This window comes from Oratosquilla oratoria, chromosome 7 (genome assembly GCF_046742065.1).
Source record: "Oratosquilla oratoria isolate Oo_2021 chromosome 7, ASM4674206v1, whole genome shotgun sequence".
NCBI lineage: Eukaryota > Metazoa > Arthropoda > Malacostraca > Stomatopoda > Squillidae > Oratosquilla > Oratosquilla oratoria.
Window position 1 is genome coordinate 27,163,937 of NC_134783.1, and position 17,550 is coordinate 27,181,486.

Below are 17,550 nucleotides of genomic sequence, written 5' to 3' on the forward strand. Positions count from 1 at the left end.
CTACAGAATTCCTTAAATTCAACAGCTGCAAACTGTGGGCCATTGTCACTATGTATAGACTGAGGTATTCCATGCCTAGCAAACTGACGTTTACAGTAATCAAAGACAGTTTTAGAATAGATATTTTCTAGAAAGTCAAATTCAGTATATTTACTGTAGTAGTAAACAAGCAAAAAAATATTTTTTCCTTCCAACTCAAATAAATCAGCTCCTAGTTTCTGCCAAGGAAGCTTTGGGACTTCATGAGGCATCAATGGTTCCTTTACTCAATGTTTATTAAATGTATTATAGGTGTCACAAGAACTGATGAGGTCTCTCAGTTCAGCCCTCATTCCTGGCCAGTATGCAAGATCTCTACCTATCCTTAGTGATTTTTCTATACCTTGATGAGACTTATGAAATTGCCTTAATACCTTACCCCTTGGATTCTTAGGAACTATAATTCTATTCATTTTATGTAACATACCATCTACATAGCTTATTTCAACTCTATAATTCCAAAAGGCATGAATTTCTACAGGAGTATCTTTTACAATCAGGCTATCCTTCTAAAGTAAATACTTTAAGTGTCTATAATACAATGTCTATCTTAGTATTATCTTTCAGAAGCTCTAAACTGCCTGTGGTGTCTAGCTGTTCATTTGTTACAAAATTTATTTAAATCTCTAAATCTTCATTTTGCATTTCTTCAGCCCAGGTAACTCTACACAGAGCATCAGCTATATACATATCTTTGCCTTTCTTATATTGTACTCACAGTGAATATTTCTGAAGTCTTAGAAGCATTCTCTCTAACCTCGGAGGGGCTGAAAACAGGGATTTCTTAAAAATTTACTCTAAGGGTTTTTGGTCAGTTTCTACAATTACCTCACTTCTGCCATACAGATAAGAAAGAATTTTTTCTGTTCCAAAAACTATAGGTAGCAGCTCTTTCTCTATTTGGGCATGACTTCTTTGAGTCTTGGTTAGGGACATGGCAGCAATGGCAGTAGGGTGAGTTTCTTGTAAAAGACATGCCTCTACAGCATACCCTGAGGCATCAACAGTTAAAGTGACTGATTTAAAAACATCATAATATCTCAAAACTGGTGCTTCACTGACCATTTTTTTAAGTTTTTGAAAACATGTATCTTGAGCTCCTTCTCACTTGAAATCTTTTCCCTTCTCCAGCAAACTTTTCAGAGGTTCATTGATTTCAGACATATTTGGAATAAACTTTCCTAAGTAATTAATCGTTCGCAGAAATCTTAGTAGCTCTTGCTTGTCTCAAGGGGCTGGGAACTCCTAATGGATTGTACCTTCTTGGGGTTTGATCTTAACCCATCAGCTGTTAATATATGACCAATGTACTCTACCTGCTTAGTTTTAAGTTTTATCTTGCTTGGATTTAACTTTAGATTTCTTTCTTGGTATCTTGTAAGAACTTTTTCAAGCCTATTGTCATGTTGTGCTTCAGAACTATCACACACCAATATATCATCCATTATGATTTTGACTCCCTCAAGATTATCAAACAGCTCATGCATGTACATACAGACATACATATACCAAAGCTTTTTCCCCCTTTCAAGGGAGGTACTCAAAAAGAAAAGGGCATAAAATCATTCCCACCCATTCCATCCCTAGATACACTCCACTCCCCTCCACCCTCCCTCTTATCTTAGCACCTCCTGGATGACGGGTCATCCCTGCACCCTGTCCACTGCCCTGGGTCAGAGGCAGTGTCGCAAGTCACAGCACATCCTCAGCAAGGCCGCTTCATTAAATCTGCGAACCCCCCTGTCTGTCCCCCCATGCATAAAAGGAGAAGCATGCATGTACCTCTGATAAATTTCTGGAGCAGGACTAATGCCAAAAGGAAGGCGTAAGTACCTATACCTGCCAAAACAAGTGTTAAATATGAGTAGTTTGAAAGACTTTATCTAATTTTATTTGCCAAAAACCCTTTGTAGCATATAATACAGAAAACACTTTGCCATCAGTAAGCCTTGTTGACACTTCTTCAATAATTGGTACGGGGTAGTGTTGCCTGATTAAAGCCTTATTTAAGTCTCTAGGATCTAGACATATTCTTAATTTACTTCCCTTATCTACAGTGACCATACTGTTAACCCAATCTGTTGGACCACTTTCTTTGATGATCACACCTTTCCTTTCCATATCATCTAATTCACATTTCAATCTCTCTCTCAAGACTACAGGCACTTTACATGGAGGATGAGCAACTGGTCTAACATTTAGATCCACCTCTAAATGTAATTCACCCTCTACATGCTAGTCCATCAAACACATCCTTGTATTTACATAATACCTTGTCAGTGGTTACCACCAATATGGTCTCTGACTGAGCCACATTCAAGAATTTTACAACTCCTAAAAGTTTACAAGTACCTCTACTTAATAGTGGAACACAATTCATGTCAGCAACATAAAAAGTGAGCTGATATTTTTTAGTTATGCAAATGTATTATATGACACCAAGAGATTTAATTTTATCTCCAGTGAAAGCAACTGATATTGTTTTTGTGTTTCAGTTCAGGTTTTTCATTCAACTTATCATAAATCCTTTTGGGTAGAACACTCACTTCAGCTCCTGTATCCAAATGAAATGACAAATGACACTGATTTGGCCTGAAGGAGAAGAGTAAGGCAACCCTCTTGATCTGGCTCCCCTGCTGTTGCCTTGAACACAGATTTTCTTTTATTCAATACAGTACCTGTAAATTTCCTACTGCTTTCTCATAACATTCCTCTAAGTCTGCATCTTATGACAAGTCTTCTCTGTTAATTTGACTTAGATGCTTTTGCTTTCCTAGGTTAGTGGAACTGTTGCACTTACTTATATGTAATATATATATATATATATATATATATATATATATATATATATATATATATATATATATATATATAATATGTATGTAATGTATGTAATATATATATATATATATAATCATATATATATACATAATTTGTGCGCACTTGCATAGACATGCACATTGAGTATGTACTGACATGAATTCTGTTCTCAAGTTATATTCTGGTCTTCATTCCTCTTTTACACTTATTAAAATGGTTGTAGAAATCTGCACATTCATTTTAGGGTCACCCTTGCTTCCATTCCTATTCATCATATGTTTTCTTTAAGTAAATGTTTGTATGTCTTCTGCCTGTTCAACTCTGAACCACATCACCAACTTCATTCTTTTTTCCGCTCTTGATTTGTTCACACATAGTGCGGGCTTTTATTATATCATTGAAGATAAATGAACTTGACCCAAAATGTGTCAGAGCTATGGTGTATAATTTCTTTTCAAGAGTTAGTTTAATATTAACAGAGTTACTGTATATATATGAAATACAATAAGCATTTGGCAATGAAAGATGTGTTTGTATAGTTTTCATACACTATGTGTCTGATTTGAGTGTCCACAATGTACACATACCATTAACTGATATGCATGTATTACCATGATTTATAATTATTATTATTTCCTTCTGTTATTGGTTTACCAATAGAGGGGTTAACAAATGAAATAGACCATATAGTGAGCACTGAAGTTATTGGTTGTTTTAGGTTAGATAACTTCATGGATGAGGATGATAGGTGGTAAAGGACATGGAACTACCTAGTGTAGGCCTTATGGCATCTTACAGTCTCCATTTTTATGTTCTAAGTTCTTATATTACAATGTGTTACTTTGTTGACTAAATATCGATTGTTTCTTTATTTTTATGGGCAGAGAGAACCATGGCATTCCAGTTTCTAAAGTACCTGATGATCCTTGGACTTCTGCCCTGTTTACAAGGCCTTCAGTATGAAGATGATGACCCAAGTCATGTGATCAGAACCCCACAGGGGCTCTTGCGAGGTGCAAAGGAGACCACAAATAAAGGTTCCATTTACTTCTCTTTCCAAAGCATCCCCTATGCTAAGGCACCCATCGGATCCCTTCGGTTCAAGGTGAGAAGAGATTTCTCTCTCTCTCTCTCTCTCTCTCTCTCTCTCTCTCTCTCTCTCTCTCTCTCTCTCTCTCTCTCTCTCTCTGTCTCTGTCTCTCTCTCTCTCTCTGTCTCTGTCTCTCTCTCTCTCTCTCTCTCTCTCTCTCTCTCTCTCTCTCTCTCTCTCTCTCTCTCTCTCTCTCTCTCTCTCTCTCTCTCTCTCTCTTTTATGTATATTTCAAAAAGTGGCAGATAGGCCCAAAAAATTACAAAAATAAAATTTTCCACACAGGGTCATTCCAGAGAGAAAGCGACTTTGAGTATTCCAATTTGTAGTGGCCATTTTGTATCACATGGTCTTATATACTTGTTTACTTGTGTTGGAAATGGTAGTGGAGTGGTTGGAGATGAAATAGGTGGGAATGGAATTATGTCTTTTGACTTTGGCTACCTCCCATATAAGGGGGAAAAGCCCTTGGTATATGTGTATATGTACTTGTGTTGCAAAGTATGTGAAGGAAAAAGAGTACCGTAATGGGATTGCATAATTGTTGTTGAAAACATTCAGTCATTCAAATTGGTGTTCAAGTGTGATTACACTGTGTAACACATTTTTTGTTTCCCAGTTTTACATGTTATTTCCTGGTTAGTTATATCCCAATATTATAAAAAAAAAACTCGCATTTAATCAGAAGTTTGGGTTTGTGATCAGGACTTTGATATGTTGAAATTTTCATATTTTTCAAGATTTTTAAAATATATCAGTTCATATAATTAAATCAACAGAGTATATATTTATTTTATGACACAAGCTTATCAAAAACAAATATCTAAAAACAAATGACAGTTATAACACAACTTAATGTCAGAAATGACTGGATTTTCTAGATTTGTTGTTGTAGTCCAGGTCACATTTTTGTAGAGGACCTGGTATCTCCGCTCTATCTCCTTCACATCTTGGTGGAATCAATCACCTTATTCTTCTGAGTAGGCACCCATATTGACTTTGAATTTGTCCAGGTGAGTGTACAGCATATGAAGTTTAAGGGACATCCTGCATCCCATGGTGCCAAAAGCCTTTATCAGATCCTGCACCAGCTGCTGGTAGTTTTCAGCTCTGTGATTGCCCAGGAAGCCCTTGACAACTGCTATGAAAAAGTTCCATGCTGCTCTCTCAGTCTTTCTGAGCTTATTGGAGAATTTTGTAAACTTAAGCACTTTCTTTATCTGAGGTCCAACAAAAATCCCTCCTTTGATTTTGGCCTTGATAATTTGGGGTAGAACTCAAGAAGGTACTTAAAAGCAGCTGATTCTTGGTTGAGAGCCTTCATGAACTGCTTCATTAACCCCAACTTAAGGGGATCGTCCATTAGAAAATCGAACTTTTTTTAGTTTGGGGTGAAAGTGGCTGAGATTTTTTCCTAGTAACTGTCTTGTCTCAGAGAAGATACTACCGAGTTTTCAAGTCATTTATGCTTATACTTTTTTTATTGTGACTTTTTCGATGGGTAATTTTTGAAAATTTTGAAATTGATTCAGAGGATAGACCTTTGACTGGATATTGATTATTTTTGTCTTTATAATGGGCTAAGATAGATGAAGAAATGGAGGCAGAATTATGATGTTCTGATCAGTCTGTTATGAGAAAAAAAAATCCAAACGATGGAAAAAAAAAAAAAAAAAAAAAAAAAAATTATATATGAAAAAATCCTACTAGTCCTTGAAAGGACATAAATCTGCCTCCGAATGCCTCCATTTATGCTGAATCCGAAAAGGATTTGCAGTTAAAAATCAGTGAAGGTGTTTTGGATATGAATCAAGTTAAATGTGCAAAAATCAAGTTTTTCAGGAATGAGCGTCATAGTTTTTTGTTCATGGTTACTGGTCCCCTTTCATATTAGGATGTTATGGTGTTGAAAGGGTATCATAGGTACCACCCTACTCTTTGTTGCCAGCTTTTGATTAATTACAGGTTTATATGATGAATCCAGTTAGTATCCACCAGGATTATATTGCTCAGGTTCCAAGCATGCACTTTTCCTTTTCTTGGCGCGATGCATCTTTGGCGACAGACGATCTTTATCTGCCATCCTAAGCTGTTTTATGGCATCACTGGTTGTTTCAGAGGAAATATGTTCAGAATTTCGTTTTTTTTTCGTGATTTTCTGATGGACGATTCATACTGTACAGTATGCAGTCAGGTCCCTGTTGCCATATCGTATGCTATTATTTATCTTACAAAAGCATAAATATTGTGCAAAATACATAGCTTCTTTTGTTAGCAAATATATGTAACAACAGAAAACGTAATATGCAGTACACAGCGCACACGACCCAGCCACAGTAGGGTGGGGGGGTACTGTATTATATTTTTTTTAGATAGTAAAAATCAAGATACAGCTTCCATACTCAGCCACGAGATAGCTTATGAGCAACACTTTTAGAGGAAATATTTTCAAAATTTTGTATATATTTTTTTTGTGATTTTCTGATGGACGATCCCCTTAATGTGTAATGCCGGCATGATCACAACCAATGGCTCCCACATGATGTTCTTGGTCCCAACTACAAATTCTGTTCATTGCTCCCAGTTCTTCCTGTTGTAGTGGTCAAAGGTGGGTGTGCTGTCCCAAAGGTAGAGGAAGCATTGGAATTTGATAAAGCCTCCCTGGAGACCAAGCAGGAAAGCCACCATCTTACTCGTAAAGTCTCCAATGATTTCCCAATTCTACTGGTTGTATTACAGCTTCCAGGAGGACTTTCACACTGTAGTAGTCTTCCTTTAGGCAGACTGAATGGGGTAGGGGCAGTGTCTGGAACTTGTTTCCATTGTGGAGGAGGACGGCCTTCAAACTCGTTGTCTATGAAGATCTGCCACTACTTGGGCACAAATGTCACCCTAATAACATCAAACAGTCCAGGCACATCATGACAAAAGCAGAGGCCATCCTTAAGAGTATAAAAGCCTGAGAAAGGTTTGTGCCAACTTATCTAACTTGTCACCTGCACCTCCTTGATCAAGTTCCATTGCTTCATCCTGGAGATGAATAGCTCTGCATTGGACTTGGTCAGACCCTTGTCCCTGACCAAGTGATTTACTTCTTTTTGACTTGGGAAGTGAGGAACTTTCTGTGGTACTTCAGGCAGGTAAGCCAAGTCCTCAGCATCCATCTCCTCCTCTTCATCAAAATACTTATCTTGGACTTCACCTGGAGTAGGTGTAAGTGGCACGGGATATTTGGAGCAGTGAGGAATTGGAGCAATTGATGATGGGAGATCTGGATAATGCACAGCAGCAGCATTCTTTTCTTTCTGCCACATGCTAATATCCACCATGCAAAAAAGGCAGCTTGTGGAGTAGTCTGTTGGCTCTAGCCAGACATGTGGGTTGGAGAATTTCAGGGACCTTCCCTCACTTTGCAATCGCCCTTCCAGCGTCTTCTTACAGTACTCACAACAGTAGTGAGGGGCCCAGGACTTGTCCTGGTCCCCAACTGACATTACAAAGTACTTCTGGTTTCACAAATCTTCATCAATGTTTCCAAGGCAAATTGTTTGCCTCTCTTCTTTATATACTCACTGCATATGTAACAGAAGGAGTCGGGGCTGCTGACAGCCCTGTGAATCCATCTGAAAATATAGAAATATATGCAGTCATAAAATATGGATCTGACTTGAAAGTATAAATTATAAACATATTAAATGAACATGTATATAAAATAAGTAGGATAATTCAGGCTGTAGTCATCAAATTTTGAAAAAAAAAAAAAAAAAAATTTAGCTCCAGAGTGCACCAGTTGCACTTAGAAATATGACATAAATTGTTTTTACTGTAAGCCTAAAATTTTATTTGGTTGAATGCTCATTCTAGTTGTTGAGTTTCTCATCCACTTTTCAGGATCCTGAAGTCTGGGAGGGCTGGCAAGGTGTCAGGAATGCCACAACTCCGCCGGAAAAATGTGCTCGATTCCATGAGGGATATGGAGGCGTAGAGGACTGCCTCTATCTCAATGTTTTTGCTCCCCAGGTAATGTCATTGCATAAACATAAACATTTTTGTTTTCCCTGTTTTTATTGATGGGAATTTTGATAGGGGTTTACCGTGTAAATGCTTCTTTTCCCTCTCAGTTTTACAAATGAGAATTTTAATAAAAGCAAGATTTCCACAATATTGGTTCTGTGCCTCAGCCTGGTAATTTATAGGGGGAGATCTTGGACTTGGTGCTGAGACTAGGTATTGACCCTTCGGGACTACACTTTCTCATATGCAAAAAGATACATCTCATCCTTGGTTGCCCCTCATGTTCACTCCCTCTATCTTTGCCCTCCACACTTCTTTTACTAATCATTCTTCACTCACACATGGAAGGAATGAGTGAAGAAAGATTAGTAAAATAGGTGTGTAAGGCAGAGGTGGAGGGAGTGAATGGGGTAACCAAAGATGAGATGGATGGGTTAAAAGGGGCATTGGGAAAGAGGAGAATGTCTGTTGAGGAAGGAAAGGAGAAGACAGAAAATAGGGATGAGTGGAGAAATGATGTGTATGAATAATGCTGTGATGCATAGAAGGGAGTGGGGTGGGGTGGGGGTGAGGGAGTATGTGTGAATGCTTTTTGATGCAGACCAAAGGTATTTCTCTCTGTCTTCTCTTTTTCTGCATGAGGGGACAGAAAGGGGGGAGGGGGGTTGCCAATTATTAAATGAAGCAGGTGGTGAATGGGAGTGGAGTATGTGTATAAGGAGGAAAAAGCTATTAGCCATTGGTATAAGTATGTATGAAAAGATGTATATGAATTGATGGTTTGTTCTCTTGTACAGGAGGCTCTAGACTCAGATGAACATCTTCCTGTGATGATGTTCATCCATGGAGGTGAATTCAAATATGGCTGGGCTGAACTCTACAACCCAAAGCCCCTTATGGAGAGTGGCATCATTGTTGTCACGATTCAGTACCGCTTGGGAATATTTGGTGAGTTTTTTGTGTTAATTATTCCTTTTTTGTAATGTTTTTTTTGTTCTGTCTGATTTCGTTTTTAGTGCAAGCACATTTTATGTGTGTGCACAAACTTATGGAACAAGTTGGATAAAAATGTAATCCAAGTCAAAGCCATAAACTTGAAGCAAAGTTTGATGAATGGTGTCAAAGAGATAGGACCCCATGAGCACAGCTTCAATCCCATATACTATGAGGTAAAACTAAGTGAATATACAGATATCACTAAAGTTTTTTCACAAAGAGATCTGGGGGAGGTCCTAAGGATCATTGCCAGCCACTATTGGGCTGCAAGAGTTCCATTCAGTGAAATTTAAGGCAATATTTATCATTATTTTCATATGTTTGAATGATACCTATGATAGATTTACATATGCATTAGTGTAGGTAAAATTGCTAATTCCTTCTTGTTTTAGATTCACAGATTAATCAACTCTGTTTTGTTTCAGGATTCCTTTCAACAGAAGATTCAGTGATTCCTGGCAATTTTGCTCTTAAAGATCAGAACATGGCTCTTCGTTGGATTCAGCACAACATCAGATATTTTGGTGGTGATCCTCTCAGTGTAACCATTTTTGGGCAAAGTGCAGGAGCTGCATCGGTTCATTTGCAAGTCCTCTCACCTTACTCATCAGGTGGTTTACTTTATTTTTTCTCTGTTTTTGTTGTTGTTGTTATTCTATATTACAGATTGACCTCTCATTAACGGATGTTAATTAGCTGTGTTTGCTGTGTTTTCGCTGTGTTTTTGGTGCTGTTGTTTAGTGCTGTGCAATCACTATGCCACCCGAAAGCCACACCAAATCAACGGATTATTCACATCAACGGACACCGTTACCCCCCTTTTAGTCCGTTAATGAGAGGTCAATCTGTATTGACTTCCCTGTATGGGGTATTGACTGCATAGATTTTATAAAGTGAGAACTTATGGGACTAGTGAGATCCCTATGGACCAGAGTCATACACCATTCTTTTATAACTAGACTTGTCTTCACTGTAAGAAGAATGCTGATCACTTTCAATTTCTGTCACCACTCCACTCCGCTGCCCTCCTTAAATCTTCCCTTTACTACTTCTTCATTTTCCATTAGAATTTTGTAGCATTGGAGAAGAATATTGCCACTATGCCCCTGTATGTCATAAAAGGCAATGAACTGGGAGGAATGAGAAGATCAGTGACACCCCATCTTTTTTTCCCCCATTGAGTTGAAACACAAAATATGGCATGATTTGACCACCCCATTTATAAGAGGAACTAAGGTCTTTGTATATGTATATATCTTTGGCCAAATAGTCTCGTACTGATTGGCTTTACATGGTGTATGCTAATCCATATTCTTTATCAATTTACATCTGATGTAAGTGAGAGGGTTGTTTCCAATTACTAACATGGTACTTTGGGTGATTCAGGATTATTCTCGAGAGCCATTATCCAATCAGGCTCTGCGACCACAAACTGGGCGCTAGGAAGTGACTTCAAGAAAATTGCCACAAAAATTGGAAGAGACTTTAACTGTTCAACAGAAAGCAAAGAACTTCTGGTCTGTCTTCAGCAAGTTGATGCAGAGGCACTCGTCGATAGTCTTCAACAGTTCTACGTAAGGGAGATGACAAAAATATTTTTTAGCACCTTTACTGTGATGTCATACTTTGCAGATTTTATTCTAGTTAACACCAGGTACATTAATTCAACATAGGAATGTTACCATAAAGAAATGTGTTATCTTTATCAACCCCTTTGCTGGGACTCATTATGAAAACCTGTATAGGGTGTTTCTGTATATATTAATACAAATTTTCTACTTTTCATGTCACTGTTTTCAACTTTCATCGTAATCAATTCCACATTATTTTTTCCTTTTGTTGTCTTAGTCACATTTAAGCTGTTCTTAGTCAAAAACATGACTCCACCCTGTTTCTTCTTTCTGTTTTTCATCCAGTGGTTCTATATACCTTGTCCCACAGTGTTTGGTGGTAGTGGACTTTTTAATTTCATCTCCACAATTCCCATTATGTCTGGTGTCTCTACTGCCATCTATGTTGGTATATTTATTTCTAATTTTTTCCTTTCTCCTCCTTTTTTGTTTATTACATTTCCTTTTTTGATAGACCATTTTCTCAGCCTTAGGTCTAGCACTCTCAAAAAAAAACTCATTCTTTTTAGTCTCTATTCTTCTCTGATTTTTTTTCATTTGCTTTTTTTCCTAATTGCTCATTTCTTTTTTTTATCCATACACCTTTGTAATTTTCACTATTTGCCAGCTTTGCTGTTTTTGATAGTACTTCTGCTATCATTTGGGACCTTAGTTTGATTTTTTAGTGGCCTATGTTGTTTTTCTTTAAGAGTACTGTTGCATCCCATGTACCTCTTCATTCTCTTTGTCCATTTCCTGTCCCTTCTCTAGTATCTCTTTCAGAATTGCTTTTGCAATTTCTTTCTCATCTTTTTCTCTTTGATATCTATGCACATTATGTTTTTCTTTAATACCACAAACTACAATGCACTTTTTTTTCATTCACAGTGTCTGTGACCCAATTTTCTTTTTCCATAATTACTTTAATTATTGTTTCTTTGGTATTTTCTTCCATTTGTTGCTGTAATATTTCCTTAAAAGTTATCTTTTGATTTTCTTGTTCCACTTTCCATTGATTTTTTATTTCTTGGAATCATTTCTTGTAATCGTTTCTCCAACTTTCTCAGTCACCGCTTGTATTTGTTCTTTCACTTCTTTTTTCAAAGCCCTGTTTTGTTTTTATATTAATTTTTCATTCTTTTGTTCTCATTTCTGACCATTTTAATTCCTTCTTTAGATCATTTAGCTCCTTGTCCATCTCATCATTAGCTCTTTTAAGTTGAATCATTTCTCTGTACATTGCCCTGTATTCAGCTTTCAGATCCATTAGTTCCTCTATCAAATCAACAATATCCTGATTTCTTAGGACATTTTCATACCTAGGTTTTCTATCTAATTCCAAACCTCTACCTAATATTCCACCCTTTACAAACCCTAAAAATGCATAATTATCCAACCTTTGAGTAGCTTTTGGGGTTCCATTCATGCAAGATCTTTTTGGTATTACCCCCAATGGAGACTCCACTCTGCTTGTATCCAAACATCTCTTTGTTGGTTCACTTTTTCTTTCACCTTTATTACCCACCATTTTATGTATTTAACACTAATACTGTAACAATTTTATCATTTCAGTCACTTGTATGTGTGTGTATTTACCTAGTTGTATTTTACGGGAAGGGGAGCTATGCTTGTGGTGTCCCGTTTTCATATCTCATTTTATCTGAACTATTTTTAAATTTATGTGCACATATGAATGTGCATGCACACCTGTGTATATGTGTGTGACTGAATAAATGTTTACTGTTATGCACACATTTCATCATATATAGACGTCACCAGTGTCTCTCTCCTACACAGGGATGGCATACTTTTCCTAACCACATGTCTCCTCGGATTGATGGGTTTTTCTTGCCTGATGAACCTCAGAAAATGTTGAGGGAAGGCCGCCATAATCATGTTGATATCCTCACTGGCACCACTAAGGACGATGGAGCTTTTGTTGCAGAATGTAAGTTCATCTGTGTATTTATACATACATATATACAAACATACAAGCATACAGAAACTCCCAAAGCTCACTGTTGTGTTTCATATGACCTCTACTAATACCTGTCAGTCATGGATTTTCATATATATATATATATATATATATATATATATATATATATATTTAAGATTATTTTATATATATATATATATATATATATATATATATACAGGAATACCTCACTATACAACCAAATTGTGTTCCTAGCTAACTGGTCGCAATGCGAAAATTTGTGTATCAAGGTGGGTTTTACATGTAAATGATAGGGGGGTTATGTTCATGGACCCTGTCAACCCCTTCCCCCCCTCAATTTTCACCTCCTGGGGCTTTCACATACACCCAACATTTGTTTTACCTACTTTATAGCACTCAGTCATATAGTGAAGTATTCCTGTGTATATATATATATATATATATATATATATATATATATATATATATATATATATATATATATATATATATGTATATACTGTATATATACAATCATGAAGAACCCACAGTCAGAATAAAAGGAAACTTAGAAGTATAACTTCTATATTTCAGGCTATAGCTATTAGCCAAAATATAGAAGTTATACTTTCTTCTAAGTTTCCTTTTATTCCGACTGTGGGTTCTTCGTGATTATTACTTACAAATGTGCCACTACATTTTTGTCTAAGTGATATATATATATATATATAAATACTGTATATATATATCGTCGTCGGCATTCCCTCATTGTACGGGAAAGGGAGGACCCCCGTTTCCTTCTCTTCAGAATGTTCCTCCATGTCGCTGTCTGATATGGCTGAGCAACCCCAGTCGTTGCCAGAAAAGCCACAGGCATGAATCACAGGGGAGGGTTGGTGGAGGCTGGGGCTGCGTCGCCTTCTCTTTCCTCTCCTCGCGTCGTCGTTTATCCCATTCTCTCCATTGAGTTTCGAAGCCCTACATGCCACTCTTGACCGCTTGTCTCCACACCAACCGGTCCTGAGCCATATATATATATATGTCTATGTGTGTATATTTTTTGAGGATGTAATACATACATACATATACCAAAGGCTTTTTCCCCCTACATGGGGGGTAGCCAAAAAGAAAAAGGCATAGAAACCACTCCCACCCATTCCATTTCCTATATATTCCCACTCCCCTCCACCCTCTACCCTCCCTCTTATCTTGCCACCTCCTGGATGACAGGTCATCCCTGCATCCTGTCCACTGCCCTGGGTCAGAAGCAGTGTCGCAAGACACTGTATGTAATACAGTGCGTATTCTTCATTTTTTCTTCTTTTGTGGTCAATTTGCAAAAATATCTATCTATATACCAAGAGGCTTCTTCCCCCTTATAGGGAAAGTTGCCAGACAAGACATGCATCCTTCCCCACCCATCCCACTTCCATCTGCTACCAATTTGGTTCCCTTTTATCTTAGCTACATTGCTCCTTCCTGGGTCAGGAACAATGTAGTAAGACACAGTGCATCCACAGCAAGGCCAGCCACTTCATTTACACAGCAACCCTCCTTATCCCCTCATGTGAAAATAGAGAAAACAAGGAGATATCTCTTTGGGCTGCATAAATTTATAGTCCATTTACAACCATTCTCTACTCACACCTATCTTCTGCCATCTCTATTCCCTGCTCAACAGACATTACCCTTTTACTCAAGGCCCCCTTGACTCCATCCATTTCATTCTCAGTCTTCCCCTCTTGTTCTTTCCATCCACTTATACCTTCCTCACTCTCTTTGTTAGTGTTTCTTCACTTGTTTCCATGTACTCATGTACCCGAACCATCCCAGTTTTCTTTCATTAGCCCTATGTGCCTGCTCCCTTTTTATCCCTGCTCTCCATCTCACCTTCTTTCTCACTATATCCATCCTTGTAATACCCACCATACTTTTCAGACACTTCATCTCAAACATGTTTAAATTTCTCCTTTTTTTCTCCTTCAAATTTCAAGTCTTTGCCACATAAAGTGTTGTAGGCACAGTCATCCCCAGAAACCTATTTCTCATGAAATTTTTCCTTCCCCCAAAACATTTACTTGTTTCCCTCACTCTACAATGTACCTCCACCTCCACTCCATTCCCTGCTACATGTGACCCTTAAGATTTAAAACTATCTACTTCCTCTAACCCCTCTCCTTTAAGACTTACCTCCACCTTAATGTGAGCCTCACCCTTTGTACATCTCATCACCTTGCTTTTACCCACATTTACTTTCAACTTCCTCCTATCACATACCTTCCCAGATTCTGTCATTAACTGCCTCAGACACCCCTGTGACCTAGCCACAAGCACATTGTCATCAGCAAACTACAAGTGGCTTACTTCTTACATCCTTACACTCTATCTCCATTCCTCTGCCCATCACCCTCACATCTACTTCCCATACCACCCCATCTATGTACATATTGAGCAGCCATGATGATATAACATAACCCTGGAGCAGCCTCGTCATCACCTCAAACCACTCACTTTCAACATTTCCAACCCTAACACAAACTCTCTTGATAATGTGTAAACTTTTGACTACCCTTAACAGCTTTCCTCCTAGCCTTTATAAAGACAAAGGATGCAAAAAAGAGAGCAGATGTGAAATGGGGTAAGAGTATGACAGAACATTTTGAAAGTAATAAAAAGATGTTTTGGAAAGAATTTAAGAGAGGAAAAGGAGGGAAATCAAGTAGAGAAGAAAAGGTAAAAGATGCAGATGGAGATATGATAATGGAAGAGATGGCAGTAAGAGGAAGTTAGGCAGAGTATTTTAAGGAGTTACCGAATGTGAAGGAGGATAGGGAGGGAAAGGTATATGCAGTGGGAAGTGCTTAGAAAATGACAATGGTGAATGAGGAAAATGGAGGAGAAATAAGAAAAGATGAGGTACATACATACATATACCAAAGGCTTTTTCCCCCTTACAGTTATTAAAATCATGAAAGCAGGTAAGGCACTTGGGTTAGATGGGTCTCATGTAGAGTGTCTAAAAAAGGGAGGTACAGTGATGGTAGACTAACTAGTGAGGTTGTTTAGTGTTTGTCTAAAAGAGGGTAGAGTGCCGGAGGACTGGAGGAGTGTCTTTATTAAGAGGATAAGAAGAGGAACAGAGGGAGTAATTGTTGAGGAACAATGTGGGTTTAGGACAGGTTGCATGGGGGGACGGAGAGGGGGGGTCACCGATTTAATGAAGCAGCCTTCTAGGAGGTGCTAAGATGGGAGGGAGGGTGGAGGGGTGTGGTGTTTTCGGGGATGAAATGGGTGGGAATGTTTTTGTGCCTTGTGTATGTATGGGTTGCATGGATCAGATTTTTGTGGTAAGACAGATATGTGAGAAAGCTTTAGGAAAAGGTAAAGATGTTTTTTTTGGGCCTTTATAGATTTGGGAAAGGCTTATGACAGGGTAGACAGAAAGGCACTGTGGGAGGTATTGCAGATATATGGGATAGGGAGAAAGCTGTTAAGAGCAGTCAAGAGTTTTTACATGAGTAGTAGAGCTTGTGTTAGAAATGGAGAGAGTGACTGGTTTGAGATAAAGGTGGGATTGTAACGGATGTGTCATGTTGCCATGGATATTCAATGTGTACATGGATGGGGTGGTGCGAGAGGTAAATGCAAGGGTAATGAGTTGGGGATTGGAGATGGTTGAAGAAAATGGAGAAAAAGGGTAGATAAGCCAGTTGTTGTATGCTGATGACACTTCGCTTATAGCAGGATCAGAGGAAGGATTAAGGAAGATAGTGACAGAGTTTGGGAAGGTGTGCGAAAGAAGGAAGTTGAAGATAAAAGTGAGTAAATGTAAGGTGATGAGATGTACAAGGGGAGAGGATGGCAGCAAATTGGAAGTGAGTATTAAGGGAGAGAGACTGGAGGATGTGGATAGCTTTAGATACTTGGGGGAGAATGTGGTGGGAAAGGCAGTGGAGGTGGAGGTAGAATATAGATTGAGAGAAGCAAGTAAATGCCTTGGTGGATTACAAAGTGTAATGAGAAATAGATATTTGGGAATAGATGGTAAGAGGAGATTGTATGAAAGGGGGATTGTGCTGACAGCACTGTATAGGGCAGAAATATAGAATATAATAGAGGAAGACTATAAATGTATTTGAGATGAAATACCTGAGGAGTATGGAAGGAGTTACTAGGCTGGATAGAATGAGAAACAAGGAGGTGAGGAAGAGAGTGGGGGTGGAAAGGGAGTTGGGAAATAGGGTTGATGAAAGGGTATTGGGATGGTTTGGACACCTGGAAAGAATGAGTGAAGAAAGATTAGTAAAAGGTGTGGAAGGCAGAGGTGGAGGGAGCAAACATGAGGGGGTGACCAAAGATGAAATGGATGGATGGGAAAGAGAGGAATGTCTGTTGAGGAAGGGAGAAGAGAGAAGATAGGCATGTGAGTAGTTTGCCCTTGTGCCTCTTGTATGAAGAATAGTGAAGATCCTCATTCAGCACTTTCTTCATAGTCACTACTCCAATGCCCATCTCTCTCGCCAAGGTCTGCAATGCCTTGCCTGGATCATGCCGCCCTTTTTTTTTCGCAGCTTCTCAATGAATTTTGTTGTGCAGACAGAGTCAGAACGCCTGCTATGATCCTTCCTGCTACCCACTGCTTCCACTTCTCTATCGCAATTCTCCAACTCGCATCTCACAGCCTTCACTGTATTCAAGGAACACTGAGCTGTAGTTGAGATTTCTGAATTTTTTAATCCGGTACGAATCATCATGATACAGGTCACTCTCTTCCATTAAACCTGTGCTTTCTATTTGTCCATGCTCTCTAGCTCTCACACCCACCAATAATACACAAAATTGGCTATCCATTGCATTTTACTGCTAAATCCTTCAAATAGTTCTGAAATGACAGAAGATAGAAAAGTATCAAATTTATCCTGAACACCCTGTATATATATATATATATATATATATATATATATATATATATATATATATATATATATATATATATATATATATATATATATATATATATATATATATATATATATACAGGG

At 38.1% G+C, this 17,550-nt stretch overlaps 1 protein-coding gene across 1 annotated transcript in view; it reads left to right on the plus strand.

Moving 5' to 3' along the window:
* The first annotated feature begins 1,833 nt into the window (after nt 1-1,833).
* LOC143027009 (esterase E4-like) overlaps nt 1,834-17,550 on the plus strand; it is a 29,129-nt gene continuing 13,412 nt past the window's right edge. The window contains exons 1-7 of the mRNA XM_076187834.1: nt 1,834-1,864; nt 3,744-3,964; nt 7,841-7,969; nt 8,761-8,911; nt 9,385-9,570; nt 10,346-10,533; nt 12,367-12,517. Coding sequence (XP_076043949.1) covers nt 1,849-1,864; nt 3,744-3,964; nt 7,841-7,969; nt 8,761-8,911; nt 9,385-9,570; nt 10,346-10,533; nt 12,367-12,517 — 1,042 coding nt within the window. The 5' untranslated portion in view covers nt 1,834-1,848. The remainder of the gene's footprint in view (nt 1,865-3,743; nt 3,965-7,840; nt 7,970-8,760; nt 8,912-9,384; nt 9,571-10,345; nt 10,534-12,366; nt 12,518-17,550) is intronic.